This window comes from Gadus chalcogrammus, chromosome 11 (assembly GCF_026213295.1).
Source record: "Gadus chalcogrammus isolate NIFS_2021 chromosome 11, NIFS_Gcha_1.0, whole genome shotgun sequence".
Classification (NCBI taxonomy): Eukaryota; Metazoa; Chordata; class Actinopteri; order Gadiformes; family Gadidae; genus Gadus; species Gadus chalcogrammus.
The window spans coordinates 13,311,531-13,327,507 of NC_079422.1; the positions used below are offsets into that span (position 1 = coordinate 13,311,531).

Sequence of the window (15,977 nt, forward strand, 5' to 3'; positions counted from 1 at the left end):
CCACAGGGCATATGTACGCATATATTAGCCACCTCTCCGGAGACCCCTCTCCACCCTCTTTACCCCTTGCATACATAAGTTATCAAGCGCAAAGCCTGGGGCTTCCAACAGCCACAAATCTAAATGACAATTACTTGTTACAAGGGTCAAGATCAGCGGGCGGGTCGATGTAGAATCTGTCCCGTTAGCACTCTGGTGTCCGTGATGTCATTCCCGGTGTAATCAACACTCCGATCATGTGGCGCATTGATCACGTCGCGGGTCAAGGAGGCAGGGAGGGAGGGTCAGGGTAAATTGATGCTTTGTCAACGGCCTTTGTAGTGCAAGAACATGCCAAGGTCAGAGCTGTCCTTGAGATCCATGACGTGATCGCAACGAAAAGCCTGCTTTTTGGTGCTGTTGTCTGTGATGAATCCTCAAGTGTGCCTGAGTAATCCTCTGCCAGGCTATAAGGTACTTTTCCAACAGGTCTCATGATTGTGTATCGTGCTCATGCACATTTCCCAGGCTAACTAATAGCAGCGCAGAGTTATTGTTTAGGGCTGTCAGCGCTCATGTGGAAATGCCACAGTAAGTCTGGGCAAAATACGTTGTTTGGTCGGCCACACTCCACTAATGAGACCAACGCCAATATTGCGGTAATTTCATTACAGCTCCCAGTGAAAGCAATTATGGGTGTGTTCCTGACAACTTCACGACATCTCACCATGATCTCCCTGACAGGAAAACACCAAAGCTTGCCACTGCTGGTGCCATAACAGTTCCTGTCCCTGAGACTTTCCAAAAGCTGTGAGAAACTGTGTGATTGATGACCCTGACACAAACACAACTATCTCTCTTTGTTATGGCCTGGTCTGACTTGATGGACATCTTTTGACATCCTTCTGACTTATTACAGAACTCAGAACTCAAGATATGCCTCGCACTGGACACTTTAGGGGCAGACCATGCCTCCGTTATGCCTTATTTTATTAATAAAGAGGACCAGAGTGAGTATGATATTTTAGTGATAACGGTATGGGTGGGCATCAATGATATCAGACCATTCCTCCATTGGGGCATCATCCAAAAAATACATACAATGTATTTGTGAAGCAAATTACCAATAATAACTTGAATTTTAGGACTGCTGTTTTAGGAGCAGGAATGAAGATGGTCAATACATCGTTAGAGGCTACCTCCTGTAAAGTCAAAGGGAAAAGTATTGCGTCAATGTACGATATGCCACGTTAATGTTCAATATTGTCTACTTTAATTAAAGACTGGCCATGTATGCATATGGTGTAGCAGTAAAGACGTGGAAAATACTGCACTGAACTATATTACGACTAGATAAAAAAATCACAGAGGCAAGGGGCAGGGGCATGAGGTGTGACAGCTAAACAGAATCTCCCCAGCATTTATGTTGAGTTCAGCAGTTTAGAAGGACCAGGGAAAAAAGCGCATTGTTTCATATTCAGCAAACAACATGAATAGGTTTAGGAAAGCCTTTGAAGCTCGAGGCTTCTGCAGCATGGCAGTAACGTTATGAGCATATATGTGTCATATGGTGTGCTGAGTTAGCTCTCGGGAACATAGTTTATTCATCTCACTCTCTTTAAAATGATTACAGAACACACACACACAATAAATAAAACTTGAATGCATCCATGTTATGATGTGCATTTATATTTAAAGAAGCAACTTTAGGAATCTTACATTGTTCTATGTTCCCTAGATGCCTTCCCACCTAAAGAATGCACCGTCCTTCCCTAGGTGAATTCCTGAATGTAAATGATCATGATTGTAGAACATATTAAATATGTATGTTTGTTTTTGCATTTATGTAAATACATAGGAGTTCAGTTTTAACTATAATTGATTCCTAGATGTAAAGAAATATGGCAAAGAAATAGCAACAATCTTCATTCAACTGTCAAACCACCACATGAGTGTGCCTGTGAGGAGTATTTACTCCTCACAGGAGGAAAAGAATAGAGGAAAAGTGACATCTCGCTGACCTTTTGGTGCTGAACATCTTGGCAGTGTTGTTCTTCAGAGCAGAGGTCGAGGGATCTCCGAGACTTCAGGCTAGGCCTTCAAACCTGCAGGGTCACACACACACACACACACACACACACACACACACACACACACACACACACACACACACACACACACACACACACACACACACACACACACACACACACACACACACACACACACACACACACACACACACACACACACACACACACACACACGCACGCACACATGCACACAAGCACACACACAAACACATGCACACAATTAACATCACAGAATTGCAGAACACTCAAGTTGCTTGCACTAGCCTTGCCTGATACACCATGGCAAAAGTCTATTAGTCTCAAAACATTCTACCTACTGGGTAACTGAAATGGATTAGGCATTTATAGTAGCATAGACAGGCTCCAGAGTGCGCCTAATTTGGGCGCACATGCGCCTAGAATTCGGGGTAGTGCGACCAAATATTTTATTTGGGCGCACCGGTGCGACTGAAAATGTATCTGGTATAATTATTATTATTTATTTTTTTACAGAGCAGTCCATTCATAATATTGTAATAACCACGGAAGAGGCAGTGAATGAAGTATTGATTAGACAGCGATTTATTAGACACCTAATAAACCGATGGGACACGCAAGACCGGTAACAATAGAAACGCCGGGAAACAAACCCGCGAAGCCCAATCCAGGGGCCTGTACTACGAAGCTCGATTAGAGGGTTAGCGAGGTATGTTGAGCTGAAAGCCTGGGTCAGCTGTACCATGAAAGTCGATCTCTTTAAGCGTCGCTGTATCACCATGGTGACTTACGCTCGCAACCAAACCTGGTCGGGAGCAGCTTTTCAGCGAGTCTACCCGGAGATTGGCTACTTATATCGGCGTGCGCAGCTTCCTAGCCCCTCCTCCGATAATGGCGTCACCATTTGTGGGTGTTCCCATGGACCTCAACGCACTTATCGTACAGGCGTCTCTCCGGAGACAGAGGGTTTTTCGGGACAGAACCGATCCCTTGGCATTGTCTGACGATATTCTTTATGAAAGATACAGATTCGGCATTTATTTAAGGCATTTATTTAATGGTCAAGATATTATTAATCAATGGCGTAAATATCGACGGTGCAACCGGTGCAGCTGCCCGGGTTGCCCCCCCCCCCCCTCAACAACTCAGAGCAAGGCATGCACGATCCAACACCCCCCCCCCCCCCCCCCCTCAACAACTCAGCGCAAGGCAGGCACGGTCCAACCCCCCCCCCCCCCCCCCCTCAACAACTCAAAACTTGGGTACACCATAAATACGTGCTGGTGCACCCAAATTCAAAATTTAGGCGCACCAGTGCACCCAAGGACAAAGTTAGTCTGGAGCCCTAAATTAGTATACCGGTAACTGTATTAAAGGGACACCATGGGAGAATCAAATATTCCTTCTCATTAGTGGCCCCTTTGGCCGGTAGTTGCACTGCAGCATGCTGGAGCTCACTCATTAAAAGCACAGTTGGGTTGAAACAATGGGTTGAAACGATTGCAATCATTAACATGTGTTAGATATAATCTTGAACAAACGTTCAAATTAAGAAGTTCGGAAAAAAGTTCACAGGCCCGGTTCAAATAAATCAGCCTGGAGGCTGATCCACACACCGCAGAGCGACAGCAAGGTCTCATTTGTTAAGTCCAATAACCTGTTGTACAACATATCGTCAATTTAAAGCAAATTATGCAATAAAAATCGTACAGGCTTCCCCTTTAAATATGGAACAAATATGTTCCGCCATGAAAATGATATTTCAATGAACGGCCACATTGCAAACGTGAGTGTGGACTTATCCACACCAGAAAAAATAAAATAAAATAATATATATATATATATATATATATATATATATATATATATATATATATATAATATAATGCAAGTCACACTGTTAAACTCCCCAAAGCCTCTCTTTGCAGCCCGCAGTGCCCTCCACCCTATATAATGGCTCCCAGGGTTTGGCGGGAGTCCCTGCTCTTTCATGTAAAGGTTATTAGAGCCAGTGCTAGAGGAGTTAGAGGAAAGAAGACAGGGCTCAATAATTAATGTGGAGGCCTATGCCTCCTCAACCCCCCCGTCCACCACCCCTGTGTCTATAATGAGATGAGTGGAGGGCCACAGCGAGAGAGGGAGCGAGGGAAGGGGAGAAGGGAAAAGGAGACCAGAGTGATTAAAACCACTTGCTGGGCCCCTTCTACCATTTGCCTCGGAACCAAGGTGTGCACGCGCACACCGTGCCGTGCACGTGCCGGCACCTGCGTCTGAGGCCACCTCAGCTGACCCGTACCACTTGCTCATCTCCCTCTGAAAACAGTCTATAAAGAAAGATATTCAGCCCTAGTGTTAAGGCTAACAATGTAAAGTGAGTCAGGCAACATTGGATGAATAGGGTTAGGGTAAAGTGGGAGGGGCCAATATGGGAGAAATGTACTGTATGCTTAAAATAAATATAACTATTATATATTATGCAAATAATGAAAGTATAATACTAATCTTACCTGTATTCTATAATGAAAGAAAAGAAGTGTGAAAAACACAGTTATAAAAGTGTGTCACTCACCTCTATGTATATACAGTAAACCTTAGATGTTTTATACCACCAATATGGTTTCATTCTCAGGGACTGTTCTGAGAAAAGCAGGTTCCGAAAAGCGGTCTAAACCCAGTAATGAGTCATGAGAAAGTACCTCCATAACAATAACAACAGTCAGCCTACACATATACCATGTAATCTTAATTTTGTTAACCGGTTCAGATTTAAGAATCAGTTGCTTCTAGAACAAACGGCAGATCGCGTGATAGCCTTCCAAATAGTTTCACTATTATACTTCATTCATCATCCGAGATTTACTTTCATCTAGGTAGAACCCCTCTACTACGACAACGTGCTGAAACATACTCAAACAAATGTTGTGTTTCCACGACACTAACCTCATTGGACAGCCCCCTTATTTAATTGGAGTGTTTATGTAAATAAGGCCTCATCTCCCTTTTTAAGTTTTGTTCACATTTACAGAAGTAGGTCCAAAGAATGGCATACGTTTGATAATATGAAAATGGCTTGGATTAAAGATTATAGGAATAGAATTCCAGAAGTGACAACAAAACAATGGAAAGCCGCTGGGCGAGCATAGGTCAGGTACCGTCAGGGCAAAAGGCACAGCTGTCCGATCAGACAATATCAAGAGTTGTGCGCGCTGTCAGATGTCGACTGCCTGAATGTGACCTAATTCGCCTTCTCTTCTGTTCTGTGTTGGAGTGTTGGAGAGGCCTGACCTACATCTGCATCACTCGAGTATTAACTATTCCCATTATAATGTAATGCGTAATGAGTAAACAGCAGAAAGCAAACCCTTCAAAGCTACAGGTAAACAGAGAGAGCGTGAGAGAGAGGGAGAGAGAGAGAGAGAGAGAGAGAGAGAGAGAGAGAGAGAGAGAGAGAGAGAGAGAGAGAGAGAGAGAGAGAGAGAGAGAGAGAGAGAGAGAGAGAGGAAAAAAGATAAATAAAAGTTCCCATTACAAACTATTTCATGAAACAAACGGTTTTCTAATCTGAGGGAAATGTGTCACCCGGAGGCGGGGGGGGGGGGGGGGGGGGGGGGGGGGGGGGTTCACAGAAAGACACTTTCATAGTGTCAGACAATTTCCGTCTTCCAAAATGTGGCTCATCCTACCATTCGTCACAGTGTTGCAGGGATTTAAAATGATTATGTGGACAGCCTCTATATACCAAACCCCCGCACTTGCCTGAAAACAAAAACCCAGCTTTCAACAAATGAATTAGTTATTTTTGGTAACATTTATACAGGGACAATTTTGGTTGGATGGCAGGGTGCTGCAGCCTAAACGAATACACTATTATTTTTTGAGGATTATAGAACAGTATAAGGAAGGACAACTTGAAGGTGAGGAACATTGATGGAAAATATATCAAAGGCACATATACTATAATTAACAGTCTCTTGTTTGAGATGGTCTTCTGGTGTGGCAATGGCTTCTCTGAACAGGGTGCTCATCTGTACTTCTCCATCTCATCTTCAGGGGAAGCAGCCCTTCCGTTCCCCTGACATGAATGGATGTGGTGGTCTTTGCCACCTCCACGGAAAAAAAGAGTAGAGAAAAACATGGATCCTATGTGTTTCCCTTACCAAGCGCCGTTAATCAAGCCTTGTGTTTTAGCCTAATTGTCTGTAGTAGGGCAGACCATCCTGACAAACACTATCAGCATCCAAGCATGTAATGGATGGGGTGAGGTGAAACTTTCAGAAAGACACAAGGACCGTAGCTATCGCAATGGCCAAGTATTAGTTTTGGTTCTAGTGAGAAACCGCTACCTATAGAAACATGAATCCTAACAGAAGACAAAATAGTTCTGGAGTCTGGACCTAGTGCAACATCTGTGACAGATCTACCCCACACCATGCATTTCGTTTCGTTTATTTGATGAATGTGGTAATGTTTTTAACTTAAAATTTGTATTCCGAGCTGCCCTCGGGTTTATGCATGACAGTCCAGAGAGAAGAACGTGGTTAGGGATGTAAGCAGCGGATTTGGTTTTCTTGGATTAAATCTAGAATGTGAATGGGAAGGATGAAGAAAACATTCATTGATCAGACAGCATCGTTAGCCTAGGGAGCCCGCTCAGCACCAACAGCTCAAACACAGTAGAATAGGTTGTCTGCCAAACAATCAAACTCTAAGAATTCAGCTGCAGAACCAAATGTTACACTTTCCTCCTATATGTGAGGTGATGAGGCTCTACAAATGGGTGAGAATCCAGACTAAAGAAGGATTTTTACATTCAATCATCACTTTGAAAAGTACCCACCTGCAGTGGCATTTCAATGGGTGCCGGGACTACTGCAGTGATATGACTCATCAGCCTCTCATCGTTTCCCCTCCTTCTGCCTCTCTTCTCTCCCCCTGTTGTCCTGCCCCGCAGACACCACCTCAGCCTTGTTTACACCACTCTTATTTCCCCCAGCGCCAATCCCTTTCCTTGGTTTGTGTCCACACACACACACACACAATAACACACACACAAACAGACACACACAAGTACAGGCTATGTTTCCCGAACTAATAGGGGTCACATTAGCCTGGCAGGAAGCACAATGCCATTATGCAAATGATCAGTCAATTACTGGGCAACGGGTAAACACCCTCTCAGTCATTTTTGACGCTCATATTTGCACTCTTCTAATGGCGGTGATGCCTGCCTGTTATCTAGGCAGGAGAATCATATCAGCCTTTCTCGGGGGACAAACGGCAATATACCTGGCCGGGGTCAATTGTGTCATCGTTGGGTTGCCCCGGATAAGAGCAACTGGCTGGGCAAACAGAGACATCTAAATGTAAATTGCACCGATGCCTTGTGTCGCAGGGAGAGCAGAATGGATTTGTTGGACATAAGGATTTGTTGCACATACACTTGAATATTGACAGGAAAAATTTGTCACTACTTTGACAGAGCAGGATCTAGACAGATATTACAATTAATTTATACGTGAATAAGTACATACGTGTGCTACAAAACCTGCTTCCAACAACATAATTTACAGTAAGCATCAAGCAACAACAAAGTTGACCATTTGTTGCAATATCTTAACTCAATCATTTGATATCTTTTTGTTTACCTTTATATTTATATTGTTTGGCCAAAAAGGTCAGACTCTAATGTGTTTGACAGCAACACAAAACATATTTAAATATGTTGCTGTGTCAAGCACATACATACAGCCCCTATACATATTTCAAACTCTTGATGTCATCAATGCAAAATTAGACACATTGTATTTTATGTGCAGAACTCTAATATTTGAAAGCTACTCTTCCAACTCAAACAACAGGGTCGACATACGTTTTACATCTAATAGACACACCCTTACTCTAAAAAAAAAGAAGCTAGAAATGTATTTATTTGATATTACACTTATTATTTAGATGGGACATTGGTTAACCTTTCATCCTTGATTTGCTGAACATCACTTAACATTCTATGTTAAGTGACGTGTGGACAATCTAAAAAAGTGAATGCAGCAGAATTTCACACTGCAATAACTTTTAATTAACAAACATCTTCCTTCAACACCCACACAAACAATACAGCAAATAGCATTGACACATTAATTAAAATCTAATTGAGGTACTGCCTGTTTACTGGTGGATGCAATGTTTTTAGATTAAATGGTTGGAGGACATTAAATCTTGATTCTTGAATATGGTGATCTCGGAGAGATCTTGAAAGCCCTTTCCAGAATTTGAATTCATAACCTTTTGCAATTTTTGGACTTTTGTGGATGTTGATTTGGTACGCCAATCTTCCAAGTTAAAATGTTGGTGTCCTCTTTTCAGTCTGAAAAATGTGATTCTCAGTATCAAATAAGTGAAAACTTACTTGAGTAAACCAGTGACAACGTGTCTCTCAATGCTTTTATCAGCAGAGTGCTGAAGAATATCAAAGCCTTGATTTAAATCTTTGGTCAAAAACATAAAGTGGCATATTGGCTTGTTGATGAATTATCCCCTGGCCTCAATCTACTTTGTGCAATGTTCTTTTCAAACATTTGAAAGGACAAACACAACGAATCAGTATATAAAAATATATATCTACCTCCTATTAATTAATATATTTTAGATACTGAGGTTTGTTGTTTCTTTATGCTATAATAGGCCTACTTATTAGGACTATTATAAAGTTGTGGTCGCGATTAACTCTTGCCAGTGCCAGTTATTCCTGTACCACTGTACATTATTCAGCTGTGAGGTTATGACTGGCTTGCTCTATAGTGAGAGGGAGGCTTTGACAAGCAGGGACGGATGCTGATTTGAAACAGATTGAACCGCTTACCTCAGATAACTCTGTCTCTCTACCTTCCCAGGCACGTCTATTTTTATCCCTTAGTGTGCCCCAACGTCTCGTTGTGTATGGGCTCTGTGGAAGATGACAGTGGCGAAAAGAGGAAACTTCAGCTTTTCCAGAGTACTGGCTCTTGGCAAGGTATATACAGCAGCGAGAATGCTGTCAGTTTAAGTTATGGGTGTGCATGCTGGTTAGGGATATTTCTCTGCTGAGTCACGTCACTGAATAACGTTAGGCTGACAGAGAATAATGCCCATAAAACATGACTTTTCTTTCTTTGAAAACATTCCAAGAGGAGGATCACATGCAATTGTTTTTCCACTGAAGCCTAATTAGACAATATAACGATATCACAAGCCGTAGACGAATGTAGATTAACCCATGTGATTACAAAATGTAAATGAGTAAAAAAGGGATGACCACTTACAATTAAGTCCGTAGAAACTACTCTACGTATTTAGATTAATTTCACGACTGAGCAGTAGAATGTGGATGTTAGGGTTGGGTTCCAGAACCTTTTGGCCGGGAGTTACGCCCCTCACCATTCGACCTTCCTTACCCCAGTTGTTGAAAACACAAAATGATAAAGCACATCTATTCAACCACAACAACAACAACAAAAACAATATCCTTTACCTTAACAATCGGTCATTTGGATTAAGATCAGACAGGCGACGTGGGCAGTAGGGATACGTACTATAATGTTGTGGCTGTGCTGTGGAGGGGTAGGGTGGGAAGAGGGAGGCATTCGGCCGAGGGGGTCAATGGGCTAGGATACTGTAGCTTACAAGGCAAATCCTCTCTAATCCACTGCCAGTCCCATGACGTTGTGTACTTTAGGTCTACGCATGTAAAGCTGCTAAGGACCCAGGCTAAGACTGCTACATCCACAAGGAACCAACTGTGAATAACATGCATGCGTTTGGTTGTATCTCCCTGTGAGAACTGTGGATGTGTCCCTCCACCTTATCAACTAATTTGAGCTTCAACATAGCCTGAAGGCAGACAAAACACACGACTCAGTGCAGGTTAAAGGTCTTATTCAATGGGTAGGAGGGTATTCCCTTCCACACTGGTGTATTTAAGGCAGGCATGGTAAAAGACATGCTACTTCCACAGCAAACCCTTGCAAATCAAACTGGATTGAAACTTTTGGCTGCTCATCACCAACAAGGCTTACAATCAAGGAGGGGATGGGGGGTAGAGAGACAGAACGAGCCTATAAACAATGATGTCATTTCATTTCATTTCGTTGAAGGATTTCCAGATGGATACCTGGAATCCCAACAGAGTGCTATAAATCACTATGTCACAGGACTTGTCATTACGTAATTGCTTTCTTGTAGATCTGGGCTGGCTTCTGTCTATCTCCCTCTCTATTAAAAAAACAACATTTTGCATTTCATGAATGTTTTACTAGCAGTCTGTACGGTAAACCCTTTGGACTGAAGTAGAAAGATGTACGCATAAAATACATAATATTACTGTGAAGTGCATGCAGAGTGCTGAGGTTTAACAGCATTGTATTGATCATATGCATTATATCTATATCCATAAAGCAGTGAATGGTTTGTTTTAAGAAAAACAATATCTGCAATCACAGGCAAATATAAACACATTTTAGTTATGCATAGTAGATAATTAGGTGAGACATAACATCATCTCATATACAAAGTGTCTGTAGAGATAGTTAATCATAAAACTCCTTAAGCAGCTCCAAATATCCTTTAAATAAATAATTTCATCAGACTCTCATCAGGAAGAATGTGGGACATGGCATCTTTGATTTATTCCACCGTTCTAGGAAGTATCGAGGATATGTTGGCTCCAATGAATGTTTACACGTTGTACTGAACAAAACAAGGCCTTGGTCAAACTACTCTGCCTTCAACTATATTGGAGATTCCTGTTCCCCTGAATATCTGTAGTGTATGCATTTAGAAGCCATCATCTTTGACAGTCTTTATGAACATGTTAGGCGTAGATTATTCATCAATTTGATGTGCTGTCAAAACTTCAGGGAGAAATTTATCTTAATTCAAATAAACCTCCATGTTGTTCATACAATGTAGAAAGATGGAGTGGGAATTTGATTGAGTTTCAGTGTGAATGCTGCCTGAATCCCACCATTGCAAATTGAAAACATTTATGAAAAGAATAACTTTCAAAAAATGTTACATAACATTTTGGAGAATACGTTTTTAATTGAACTCCAGCAAAGATTTGTAAGATTATCTTATGACATAATAAGTGGGATATAATATAACTCATGAATATTGAATGCTGAGAATTCAACACAGCAGCCCCACATCATTATGGCATCTGTAGTAGTCTGCCCGGCAACAAGTGAGGGGAGGTATTACAGTGGGGTTCTGGGCTATGTTTGTATTCCTCTGGGTAGCAAGAGGGTACTCTGGCCTACCTTGAAGCTCTGTGCACATTAATGAGTGTACCCAGAGAGATGAGATTGAATGCAGCTGTTCCATCACTGGCTGGTTACATGACAAAGGAGCATCGCACTGATAGCAGTGGGTTATAAGCAACGGACATATAAAAGACTAAACACACAATTTATCATCATAAGCACATTTATCAAATTCTGGCTATTCTTCATGTACAATTTTGTATGCTGATAAACTATTTGAAATAGAAATGCCCAAATCATTGTTTAGGAATGGGAAGAATTGCTTCAAATAACGGCTTAGCCTTATCAATATGAACCGCAACGCAATGATCAGTAGGACACGGCAACCATTGAATAAGCAGGAGGAGAGGTATAATAATATAATCAGTTAGTATGCACATAATGAGATACTACATGTGATAATACATGTGTGCATTTTGACAGCCAATCTAAAATCAATATATTGCCTTCAAAGTGGTTGATAATAAGATTTAAATTGTTTTTATTGTACAACCAAAGCATGGGCAGTGGAGCAGTTGTATGGTTTAAAACTGAAACAAAGTGTAAATAAAACAAGGACATGAGGCATGAGAACAGTCACTCAAGTTATGATCTGCCACCAGTTGGTTATTAAGTGGATATTAGGCTTAATTGGATATGAGAGATTCCAACCCCATTGGCGTTGGAGTTATTCCACCTCTTCCAGCTCTAAATTATGACATTGAACTAACTTTTGACCTTGAACAAACACAAGAAGGTTGTATTATATCCACTGAATGACTCGGCTCTCTGTTAACCAATCCATACATTTCGTTGGGTTAATATATTTATCTTAAATATTTTCATTACATTTATAGAATTGGCTCTGTAGGACCAACTGTAGGTACTTGTACTAGTGCTACTCTACCTATAACTTAAAAGTTTTATGAAAGGTTTTCATTTATCTTATGGATCACTGATTCTGTCTATGTTGATTCTGCTGGAATTGAAAGTGCGATTTACCTTAAGGGATAAACAAAGTGCGATCGTACACCTTATCATCTTAACATCCCCTGTATACTTGCTAACCTGTCCTTGACTTCAGTAAAAAGTTAATTTCCGTAATTAACTATTAAGTGGTCCTTGCTCTCCCATTTAACAGCCAGAATATGCGCTGTCTGCAACATAAAGGATATTCATACGCAATCCTGTAATTGACTATGGGCTACTCTGTTGGGATGCATCTCGGGCAACAGTGTTGACTCATTTAATTAATCTTCATTCCAAACTGAGAGATCTGTAGTTGCTGAGGTTGGCACTTTCCTAAGCACAGCTAGAACCACCACCAACCAAACGTAATGCAACATAGGAGTATGGGAGAAAGAGAGAAATATGTGTTTGTAAAAGTCCTATTCATTCATTTTACAATGAATATCCTGTTATCCTGCTCTCACGATATCTGACAAATGTGTACTTTTTAATTCAGTTATAGGCGAGCACTGCTGAGAAGCAGCATATTATGCGTCCTTCCACCTTGCAGAAACACTGAGCGGCGTTTCAGGCAAAGTGTTTTATTTCAGAATAAAATATATATGAAAAAGTAGACCTCCACAACAGAGCCTGACCGGACAAGACCAAGACAGTGTGTGCATCGATATAGAAACTAAACATGATTACAGCTTGTTCTACGCGGGTACTTACTTTTACGTAGTAGTGTCGTACTGCCGATGGGTAAGTTCAGTTTGCAAACATATTCAGGAGCCAGCTTCTCTTGTCTTGTTTGGTCGTGTTGTGTTTATCAGGGATGGACTGTTGTAGCCTGACAGTTGCCGGCATGCAGAGTCATTTGACCTTCTAATAGAAACTACCATTTCTAAGACGTAGAGTAGGGGAGGAGCGGAACATACCAAACGGTTTCTCCTAACCGTTCTCATCGAACGACGGTACGCCTAGAACGGGATGCTCCAAATGAGCGTTATTGGAGAGAGAGAGAGAGAGAGAGAGAGAGAGAGAGAGAGAGAGAGAGAGAGAGAGAGAGAGAGAGAGAGAGAGAGAGAGAGAGAGAGAGAGAGAGAGAGAGAGAGAGAGAGAGAGAGAGAGAGAGAGAGAGAGAGAGAGAGAGAGAGAGAGAGAGAGAGAGAGAGAGAGAGAGAGAGAGAGAGAGAGAGAGAGAGAGAGAGAGAGAGAGAGAGAGAGAGAGTGGGTGAGACATCAGTTACATGGGTTTAGCAGCCCATAAATAATATTTGATATTTCATTCTCCTAGTAATTGTTGTTATTCTTGTTATATTTGAATTAGTCTTGCTCTGAGGACTGTTATCTGGCGTATAAAGCTCCTCGGAAGAAAAAGACCGGATATTGCGTTACAGTAGACCGGGATAACACCATAATTAAGGATCTTCACCACCCGTTTCATTGAACTCCAGCTCGATGTCCCAAACCTGCCACCATTCTGGACTATGAGTACAGAGAAGTGATGATTTACTGCGCTAGATAGACACAACAATACCCCACAACATTCAACATCACTATAGACCATTTTATGATACGCAAACTTTGTAATTATGTTACTGTGTTTTGATGTCCTTGTTTATTTTTCTTTTCATTTTTATAAAAAGCTTATATATATATATATATATATATATATATAAAATCATTTAGCTGGTTTAATTGTATATTTGCATAGTCACGTGTGCGCTGGGTAATTAGCGCCCTGGCCCGATTATTTTGACATTCATGATTCAATTGTTGTTGGGCAGATCAGGCTTACGGCAAGGTTGAAACCGATGCTCCCCCTGGTCCCAGTGACAGCAGCCAGAGATATCTGCTCACTGAGTTGGATACAGTGCATTTCTCAAGTATAAATGAAGACTTGTTACTGTATTGATTGATGGTAGCGAGCGAGGAGGCAAATCGATGAGCATCGCATGGAGTCCTCATGAGGGCTGAAGAATGATGCTTGAGACGCCTACCCCCGTGAAGACCCCCAGAGCTCACTCATAAATAACTGAGGGAGACAGCTGGTTTCCTTAGAAATATAGCTAGCTTTCCTTTACGGTGAAAGGGCTTGGGGTACCTTGCTTTATATTGACTTGGCTTGTTTTTAGAACTGAATCAGGTGAGCTTTTGAAAAAACATAGACACAACACATAAGACACAGTAAAGCCCAGACAACACACAGCCACATGTGAAATGGTGGTCTTTCTCTCTCTTTGCATATGAGTATTAATTTGTATTCCCAACTAAAACCAAAACGATGGTTCCCTTTATGGACATTTGTGCTGCATTTGTGGTAAAAACTTCAAATGTTCCTGAAAAATTCAATACAACGTTGAATGGTATGAAGCCTGTTTTTTGCCTCTTCATTCCTTCATTGCAGTTGGGACAACTAAGAGATCAATAAGGTGTCATGATACTGGGCCCAGCCTGTTCACCCCAGTTGGAGTGGTCAAGTATCCAAACTGGTGCAGAACCTCATTATTACTTATATACATCATTCATCATTCATTCAAAGAGGAAAAGTGGTGAACATCATTAGATGTGTTATCTCAGACATATCCAGCAACAACGACCCTATTCTCATCAGGAAATACTCGTGGTTGATGTGGTGACTCAGACATGAATTCTGCATGGACAAATTCAGAGTAGTACATTCTGTTCTCACAAAAGGTGCTCTCACACGTGTGGGATTGGAAACATTAGAAGTGAAGCTCCATGATCCTCCTCCAATCAGATGCTCAGCCAGCTCCAGGTCCCTCTAGCCTTCAGTGAAGTTTGTCATGTACTAAAGGTGTCTGACAAGGGATATTGAAATCACTCTGCCGGAAGGGAGGACCACAGTTAGAATAACCTTCAGAAGACAATGTTTTTATTCCATCACGTGATTCGAAATAAGCGACTCATTCCATCCATTTTATCAATTAGCCCATTGAAGTCTAGTTACCGTGCAACAGCGGTGATTGTTTTTCATAGAACTTAGATTACAGCCTACAATGAAAGATGTAATCAGACACAATTAACCTTTCATTCAAAAGCACGTCCAGTTTCATTTGCATTTGCATGGGTTGAACTTCTGTCTCTTTCTTTCCTTTCTTTTTTTTTCACTTTAGCCCCCGCACACAAATACCAGAGCACCACAGCAGGCCCTTCAACCAGGGGATGCAATAAAGGCATGAAGCAAACCTTGGTTGGGAGATATGAGCACCACATGTCAATCCCGAGCGAGCCGGGAGCAGTTAGTGATGACCTGGGGTGATACAGGCAGCCGTTGGTGGATGTGTCACCTGGTTAACCCTGCTCCATGTGACAGGCCGATAAGGCAAACAGGAAATGGCTTTTCATTGACTTCTGTGTTATCTCAATTAGAATTTGATTTCATATAGATGTGCACTCTTTTGTGTTTATTTGGCCACTTGTGTGTGTGAATGAACATATGTGCGTGTCGGTGTGTGTGTTTATTTGTCTGTGCTTGCACTCACATAGTTTATACTGCATAAGTCTATGAATTTGCATTTCATGCAAATGTGTGTGCAAATGTTTATGTATATTCAAAAAAGTATTTTTGAGAATTTACGTGCATGCAAGGTGAAATTTACTAAACTTAAGTGCAATCAATTATGGAGGCAGTGTAAAAAATAAGAAATGGGACGGAGAGACATGTCAGAAATGTAAAAAT

General features: G+C 41.4%; 1 protein-coding gene across 1 annotated transcript in view; it reads right to left on the bottom strand.

Annotated features, from left to right (window-relative positions):
• Positions 1-13,167, bottom strand: part of oxr1a (oxidation resistance 1a) — a 111,906-nt gene extending 98,739 nt beyond the window's left edge. Inside the window, exons 1-2 of the mRNA XM_056602998.1 lie at positions 13,004-13,167; positions 2,001-2,084 (exon numbers count right to left, since the gene is read on the bottom strand). Of these exons, the coding sequence (XP_056458973.1) occupies positions 2,001-2,017 (17 nt within the window). The 5' untranslated portion in view covers positions 2,018-2,084; positions 13,004-13,167. The remainder of the gene's footprint in view (positions 1-2,000; positions 2,085-13,003) is intronic.
• Positions 13,168-15,977: the final 2,810 nt, after the last annotated feature.